The sequence below is a fragment of the Cariama cristata genome, unplaced genomic scaffold, assembly GCF_000690535.1.
Source record: "Cariama cristata isolate BGI_N322 unplaced genomic scaffold, ASM69053v1 scaffold32245, whole genome shotgun sequence".
NCBI classification, from domain to species: domain Eukaryota; kingdom Metazoa; phylum Chordata; class Aves; order Cariamiformes; family Cariamidae; genus Cariama; species Cariama cristata.
This window is the reverse complement of record NW_009618682.1, coordinates 21,009-29,810: the sequence shown is the minus strand read 5'-3', so window position 1 is coordinate 29,810 and position 8,802 is coordinate 21,009. Positions and strand designations below refer to the sequence as shown.

Below are 8,802 nucleotides of genomic sequence, written 5' to 3'. Positions count from 1 at the left end.
ATTTATATATAAACTTCAATAGTTTAGGCTTACTCCAAGCAGTGCTAAAAGTTCCTTAAAACCAGGACAACGGCAATAGTCCGAAGAAGCAAGGTTTGCCGATAAGTGCTACCCAGTGTTCAAACGGAGCTGTTACAGAAAGGGGTACAGAGCTCACGGCCATGGGCTGGGAAACACTTGGGTCCCAATGATAAAGTCCTTGGCAAAACTCTCAGTGGCAATTGTTCTTGTTCAGAAGAGCGAATACGCCTGTCGTGCAAAATAGTTTGTCTTGTGGAAGCATGGTAAAGGTTGTCTCTGATGGGGAGCTCTTTGCAATCTCAGCTCCGAGGGGTGGGGAAAAAAATTCTTTGGAATTTCCTAAATTCCAGCAAGGAAAAACATTTCCCTTGAAATGCCCTATCAGCCCTCCCACCTCCCTCGCTTCCTGACACTGCTGCAGTTTCTGCAAGGCCAGAAGGAGCTTTCAGTCTTCGTTCAGAAGGCTATCGCACAGATTTTTAGTCAAGAAAGAGATCTTGGTCCAAGAATCTCATGGCATCAGATGGCATGCTCTTACCATGGGCTTCGGGAACAGTTCCACCAGGTGAAACATAACATCACTAACATTTAATTTGCATAAACACAGAACTGGAGATCCTGAATCCCAGGTATTACACATTGGTCTAAATATAAAGCGTTGCAATTATTGATTCCAGTCCAAGGAGAGCCTGGGAGAGGATCAGATTTCCACTTAGAGAATCAATCTTGTCTGTGAGCATGTGTGAACACTGACATTTTTGGCCTCACGCAGTTTAGGATTTGCTATAAAGTCGTTTTGAAAGCTATGGAAAACCAATAATGGTAAGCAATTTAGCTCTTAAGTGTAAAGCCACTGATAAAACTGAGATAACTATAAGCTCTGAAAAAAAAAAAAAGAGGTTACGGATGTAAACAGTCTCTTTTGTCTTTGCAGTATGATTATTTCAGATGTTGAAAAATTGAAAAAAAATTATTTTTTTGGTGTTCGAATCAGTTGAGATTTTATTGCTTTTGTTTGTCCTTAGAAGTTTTTAGTCTCTTTCCTTATTCTTTTTTTTTTTTTTTAAAGGTGCTGTCCCTAGTCAAGTTATAAGGCAACATATTTTATTGATTCAGAACTCTAATACATAGTATGGCCACTGTTACCACTGCAGCTTCGCAGCTACCGTGGGTTGGACAACAGTCAAAGTGCATGACGATGCACAACAGAGCCGGTCTCCTGACCTTATGATATACAGGACACTTTGGTTCTCGGGATGAGAGATTATAAATGTAGCTTAGATGCTGCCTCACACACTTTGCATAATAAAACATTTATATGCTGTCATGAAGAGGGTGTAAAGTCTAAGTCACACTGCAGACTGGCTGTTCTCAGCTTCTCTGTTCGGGCAGGTGTGAGAGACAAGTTGTAGATATGCCACCATTGAAAGCATATAAATGTATCTGGTGCAAATGTTTTACAAGAGTATTTATAAATGATTCAACAAGGGAGAGCAAGAAAGAGAGTGAGAGCTAAAGTGCAATTTTAAAATAATATAAATAATTGAAACGTAGAAATAAGATACTAATTAGTTGTAACTGGTTTTGTTTTATAGGCACAGTTTAGTTTTTACGTCTACAGATCAATCTTTTTCTCTTCTTCCCCCTCCAGTAATTTTCTCTGATGTATAATGGAGTTTCAATGGTCTATATCTAAAGAACACTGCTTAGTAAGAGGACAGAAGAGGCAATGATAAGGCAGTATAGTGCAACTCACTATGTGATATTAGAAAAGAAACAAGGATGGGGTTAGATCTTCCATGGTGATGTATAAAATCAGCCTTAAAAAAAAAAAGGAGAAAGAAAAAAAAAAAAAGACAGGCTTTCCAGTTATATATTGACCCATGCTTTCTAAAATGAGAGAGCACATTTTCCAATACAAAGGAAACAACTGAAGGTTCATAATTTGTTTTGTTGTTACCAAAAAAAAATAAAAAGGAAAAAAGAAAAAAAAAAGCAGATGCTGCTTTAAGGAAAACATTTAATTCTAGGAATTTCGTACAACTGACCTCAGCAAGTTTTTCCGTCTTAGATGGATGACTCCTGCTTGAGGCCCTGAAAGATTAAGATGCACACACACCTAGAGTAGTTTATTGCAAAACTAATATTGTAACTTAAAAAACCCAAACAGATTCTGTACAAGAATACTGTTCAAATGGAATGTGTTAAAATAACATTTATTAATAAATACTTTATAAAATTCTATGTGAATACTAAATTAATAGATTCCTGTTTTAAAATTGCTTTGGTCCTCATGAATTTTCATAAATTCACTCTATACGCTTTTTTTTTAAAAAAGGTATTAGCTGCTAAAAAGCACATTTTGCCTAAACTAAAAGGCTAGTTTTCAACACTAAATATTGTTGCTTAAAAAAATATGAATCCTCAAAACTTGGGCATTTAACAACAGTTATAGCTGGCTTGTTAGTTAACAGGACAGAGTCAGTTAACACACTAAATCCACACGCACTGAGGCACTGAACCATTGACTTTCCACTATTCAGAAGATGGGCAGCAGACATTTAGCTTCGTAGCAGGAATTAACTCCCAACAGCGTGAAATTCTCCATAAATCATCATCATCATCGTCGTCGTCCTTATAAAACACACCATGATAGCACACAAACTACTTGTCTCCCACAGGCAGCGTTATGAATATGGCTTGCATAAATTGACTCAGGGAAGGGGGGTCCGGGATGAAGGAAACGGATCACAGCATTGTTTCTTTCCAATCGAAGTATTGCAGTTGTCCGTGGCTGAGATTTCCAACGTGCTTCTGATGTCACGCGACGAGAGATGCCATCCACAGAAACACCTGCTAGTGCCCAGCAGGGTGGGCGAGGGAAGCGGTCCAAGTCATCGGCTGGCAGCGGGATGGGGCACGGAGCCCGGCGAGCCCGGCGACGGGCTGGATTGGCAGGGCAGGAGGAAAGCGGAGCAGTCACCAGTAGTAGCTCATGGAAAAGCAGGACTTCTTCTCGACGGAAAGAGCCCGGAACGTGGATTTAGTGACGTGCTTAGGAAGACGCCGCTGCCACCGACCGCGCAGGAGAGTGACATCCCGGGGACACAGGGGCAGGGGCTTCTCCCACAGCCCTTGCTCAGGCAGCCTCCAGTGCCCGGCTGGACCGGCAGCTTGAGGAAAGGCTGCAGGATCACCTCCCTGGAAAACAAGAGCATTTTAATGTGGAAGCAAATCTGATGAATAATATAAGGTGCCTGGTACGGTTGGTCCTTTTACTGATGATATAGCCGATATAAATATGCTGCGTGTCGTCTTGGCCTGTGAACCTGCGACAGAGTTACAAGAAGCAATAGCAAATAGCTTTTCATCCTTTAGTTATTTCCACATCACTAGCAAGGATTGTACCTAAAGGCCAATAGTATAGAGAGGAGACATTTCATTGTAATTACACATTTAGGCCAACATGTGTGGTTGGCTTGCCTAGTTAGCATTAAAAAAAGAAATAATTGAGCTATATATAATACACATCAGTCAAACTGTCAAGTTGCTGAATTTAACAAAACTTAGGCAAGGTTTTTGTATTTTTTTTTCTTTTTTTTTTTTTTTTTTTAATGTAGAGGCTTTCAGTTTAACAGCTAAATATTTTAATTGAGGCGACTGAATAAAATGAAGCTAAACCGTAATTCTAGTGGAGTGGAGCTCAGCTGGGTATTCTAATATTACCAACAACTTTGAATTTTATTTTTTAATGTACTTAAGTGCTACCCATATAGAGGGAAAGTTTTTTAAATTAACCCTGCGATGGCATTTTCTTTTTTATGATGAATGATAATTCAGACACAGGGGAAATGCTTATTTGAGTTTTTTTACATAGTGGATGCTCAGCTGGAACATTTTGCTCAACTGCATATTTGAAAAAAGTTCCCTTGGGAGCTGTGATGAAGCAAAACCACTTAGCTATTACAACTGGAGGTTAAAAAAATTATAGATTCAGTATTTAAAACACTTTAAAAGTATATGTTTGTCTAAAATATAATAGAAAATCCTTTACATTTGTATTTTTTCGTAATTTTTTTTGGTTCTTAGACTATATAATCAAGTCAAGATTTACACTGTACATTAAAAATCTTCTTCTTTTGAATGCATTTGCATAAATGGAAAGCGAGCTGCTAAAGAAAAGAATACTGATAAAAAGTTAGTTATCAAGATAAGAACTAATTCGGAAATGAATGATCCTCAGAGTTTTGCGTTCCCTTCCAGGCAGGCCCTGCTCCTTACAGTGCCTCACGCTTCAGTTGTTTCATTCTCCCTCCCGCACGAAGAGCCACCCTTTTAAAACTCACAACTCCTCTAAAAACCAAAGACACGGTCTTCGAGGAGGAGAACTTCGCTTCAGAACAAAGCATGTTCAGGGCTAGAGGATTTGCCAGGAATAACGTGAATTAGCTTTTGCTACTAAAGATGCAGCTCAAAATGTTTGAACGTTTATCACCAGCTCAGAGCCCGCTCCCTGGGTAAGCAGCGGGAGGTTTTGCCGCTGACAAATTTGAGAGCAAAGTCAGGTCCCACTATACAGCAAGGCAGCATAATTAACTGGCATCATCTCCGTCTGATTTTCCCATCAATCACTGGTACCACTCGGGGATGCAAATCAGTCGCACTGAGGGGCAGGCCCAGAATCCAAACAAAAACCGTAATTGTGGCATAAGGCTCTTTTCCAGACCCTCTTTGCAGGACTGAATTTTATCCAGAGTGCAGTGGGATTTGCCATTCTTGCAGCGCTTTCTAGCGGCTGCATGCCTTCTAAAAATTATTTAGCATCCTAATGAGACAATTCCTTACCCGCAGTAAACAGGCGTTAAGTGCCGTTAAAGTCAGTGAAGCTACACTGCTGTCTGCCAGCTCGGCATCAGTCTGTGGATGCTTAAAGAAACGCCTGCAGAGAGCAGGTCTTTCCCCGGGAATTAAAAATGGCATTTTTTCAACTGGTCAGAACCGTTACGCTGATTTATTTCTCATTTATAGCCCATGAAACCTGAGGCTGTTAGCTTTTGTTGCTAGAACAACACAACCGGGTTAGGGAGCAGAACTTCTCTGAATTATTATATACTACATGGATTTTTCTATGTTAATGACTGGCAGCGCAAAAGAATTGCTGTGATTCTCAGGTGTTGCTTGCTACGCCTGTACCGCACCACAGAAGCTTACAGGGCTGCTAGCATCAACACAGCTGGCTCTCAATCCCGCTTCACCTGGGGCTGCACTGCTTTTGCCTTTTGCTGTTTATTAAAAACACTAAATCAGGAGCATTTCTGTTTTTTAAAAGCCAAATGCTTGGCACAGCCCAGCTGTGGGTGAAGAGCTAGTGAAAGCAGCAGCCGCGCCAACAGTTTTTTGGTGGGCTTGAAGTTTTTGCTTGTTCATCACCGTTCTTTGAGAAAAAGAGAGGGAAGCGAGAAAGCCTTGGAATGGGGGAAGGGGGGAAAAAAGCAGGAAAAAAAAGCTAGGGGATGAAAAGGGTTTGGGAAGGGAAAAGGAAAGTGTAAGAATAAGTGGAGGAGAAAAAGGCCAGGGTAGGGGAGAGAGGAGAAGGGGGAGGGCTACACAAAACAGCACGTTATTTGGGCTTGATTTTGTCCTGATAGCCACATCCTATATAACCGCTTTGAAAGAGGCTCTGAATGCAAGATGGGGTCTGCTGATAGCACAATGCTAACTCATTTTTTATTATGCTGTCAGCAGATGCCCTCTCTCTATATTTATAGCCTAATTACTCCTAGTTACCTATGTGTGACTCTGTTTAATACCTTTCATGCCTCACGTTGGCTAACAAGCTGCAGTTTAACACAACTCTGTATTTCTGAGGCTTCAGGCTAGATTGGTGAGAAGGAAACATGACTATGTACAGAAACAGTTAGGTTTATAAACAAGTAACTGGTACCAAAAAAACTGGAGAAAGCACCAAAGCATTTCTCAAGCTGATAGCATATTAATTGCATAACTCCCTTTTATGTAACTAAGTATAAAAGACATTTTAATAACTATAAAAATGAAAGCCAGAGTCTTTCAAGAACTGAGGAATCTTCCAGGCTTGAGTTAACGGTTGCAAATGTCCTTAGCACAGAGGACTCTTTGATACGCTACCACACTCCCCTAGCAGTTTCTGATCAACCACTTTTAAAGGATGGGGTTGATGTCTGTTCTGTGGCTGGCGAGCTGGGTGAGAGTGGAGCTTCCCACGACGTCGCTGACGGAGGAGGAGGTCGTGATGGTGTTGTGCTGGATGACTTGCTGCTGGGAGCAAGCTGGCACCGGGCTCGCGGGAGGACTGCTCTCGGGACCTGGGAAGGGGGTGAGGGCACAGAGACAACACACATTCGTTTTTCCATCCCAGTAACAAGCCCAGGCTGGGTGACACTCCTGGAAAAGGGATGTGCTACTACGGCAGCAATACTAACAACCTGAGGCATGCACAAGTCCCAGGATTTCAAAATACACAGTTATCCAACACTCTCTGTCTTCTGATCTTTTGCAGCTTTTGTTGTTGTTTTTTTTTTTAAAGTCAGCTTCTCTGCTATCAACCTGACTTCAGAAGTTTGGACCTTGAAAAAAGTCCAAGACTTTAATGACTATGAAACCAATGTCGGGATAAAAAGTCTGATATCTTAAGGTCTATAAAATCAGTTCAGATGCTTAAATGCTCTATTCGCTCCAGCCGGAATCAAAATTAGAGTGCAGTGCACTGCAGCACAGAAAATCTAATTCACGCAACAGTTGATAGGCATGTAATGCAATTATGTATTTTTTTCTTTGAGTACTGTTAAAGAGCCAGATGCATATTGATGCAGAGGAGACAGAAATGGGCTCTATTTTAAGAGAATGCCGCAATCTAGCAAATATTAACCCTGAGGCTCTTCTGAGCCATTCTAGAGCCAAGCAAAGGATTTGTCTGTAAATTACCACACTCGTAAAATGCATCAACTAGACAGAATTGATTCAACATCTCCATTAGATGAGAATTTTTTGAAAAAAATGAAAGACAAGAGTTAAAAAAGAGTTAACAAACCTTGAAAACCTGTGCCATGCCTGGTCTGCGCCACTGTCAGAGCACAGTACCATTTTCGCTGGAGGGGACTGTAATGTTTTCCTTTTTAACTTTCCTTTTGAGAGTTATTTTAAGGTTCTGGCAGCGCTGCACCCAGGAGGACTCTCGCAGGTTAGGAGCTGTGAGTTCAAGTAGGATCCTCCACAGGGGAGCGAGCATCCATCCGTGTGCATCTCCTTGCCGAAGGGAGGGGTGGGGAAGTCTAGCTCTGCTGTGTGGGATGCAAACCGGGGCTTTTTTGGTTTTGAGCAGGGCTGGATAAATAAGGGTAGGAGATCGGATGGCTTGGATGATGTTTGAGAAGACAGGTTCAAGTGATAGTATGACCGACAAGGGGTTCTGGAGGGAAGAACTGGGAACTTTGCTTTCCTGTGAGGAGTTTGGAGACAGTGCAAACCTACTAACTACTTACTTAGATATCCTTGCGATTCTTTCTGCATAGCTGTTATCGGACAGTCTTTATGTGTTAACAATAACTGTTTCAGCTGTGCTACCTCATTTTTCAGCATGGAAACTTCGTTCTAGAAGAGAAAGAGAGTGTTTGGTTTGCCACAAAGTTTAAACCAGGCTCTTCTGCAAAGTCTAAACCCAAGAACACAGAAACTGCTCCACAACTTTGGAAGAACTGAGCAAAAATGGTACTCGGTGCTCGTGTGCTGGGTTTATGTTAACATTTGTCCATGACATTATTTTATAACTTCTTCTGAAGGCAATTTGGCTTCCGGCTTTGGTGACATAAACTGACAAATGAACTAACTTCACGGCACCAGAGATACCTGAGGCAATGTTTTAATCCACTTGGGAAATACTCTGGCTCTCTGCATCAGGGCGGGCGGGGGGTCAGACCCGTGGGGACAAACGGCAGCCTGCTGTGCTCGGGGACACGGTGGCAGGGCTGCTGTCACCTACGGCTCCCCCGCACCCGGCCCCTGGGTGCTGCTCACACCTCTCTCTTTTAGGGGGAGTATGTTTTGGGGGAGTGCCATTACGCAAATGGTCTTTCTGCTCTTGGTAGCACACGGGCCCACCTCTGGATGGGGCAGAAGTACTGTGCCTGCCGTAAGAAAGGCAGCACTGTAAGAAAGGCTTTTATTATCATATTCAGGGTGTTTTCATCTATCCATTTCATTTTCCTTGCTGGTAGACTGATCTGTTTATGCTCCTATCTTGCTGGCTTTGAATCAGAGTTTAGCTACATGCCCTGCTCTGAAGAAGTCTTTTACAGCCGAGTTAATGGCACTTCCAAAAAAAATCCCCACAAAAAGCAGTGACAAGAAAAGAAAATAAATACAACTCCATCTAGCGAAGGCTTCTAAATCCCAAGACAGCTTTTTCCTGGCTTATCCTGCTAAAATGTAATTATTTCTTTAATTGAAGCACATACATCTCGATTAATCGACTTTGATTATGCTCGTGCTCCCGCTAGGAGCCGGCTGTGCGGGGGCAGCCCCAAAGGCGGCGAGGGCCGGCCGGCACCGCCAGCCCCTCCGAGCACAAAGAGCCCCTCTGTGTCCTCGGGGGTGCAGACAGTGGCTCGCACCTGAAGCTGCATGTTTGTCTGGGTGAGCTCTTCTGCTTTCTTTTCCAGTGACATCACCCAGACCTTCCTCTTCTGTCTGCAGCGCGTGGCAGCGGCTCCGGTCCCTTCCAAAAAATTTCCCCTCCTCGTCTCG

At 42.5% G+C, this 8,802-nt stretch overlaps 1 protein-coding gene across 1 annotated transcript in view; it reads right to left on the bottom strand.

Moving 5' to 3' along the window:
* Positions 1 to 6,201: 6,201 nt before the first annotated feature.
* The window catches only part of CREB5 (cAMP responsive element binding protein 5), an 11,282-nt gene continuing 8,681 nt past the window's right edge, over positions 6,202 to 8,802 (bottom strand). Inside the window, exons 3-5 of the mRNA XM_009700957.1 lie at positions 8,670 to 8,802; positions 7,542 to 7,650; positions 6,202 to 6,365 (exon numbers count right to left, since the gene is read on the bottom strand). The exon at positions 8,670 to 8,802 is cut by the window's right edge and continues 77 nt beyond it. Of these exons, the coding sequence (XP_009699259.1) occupies positions 6,202 to 6,365; positions 7,542 to 7,650; positions 8,670 to 8,802 (406 nt within the window). The remainder of the gene's footprint in view (positions 6,366 to 7,541; positions 7,651 to 8,669) is intronic.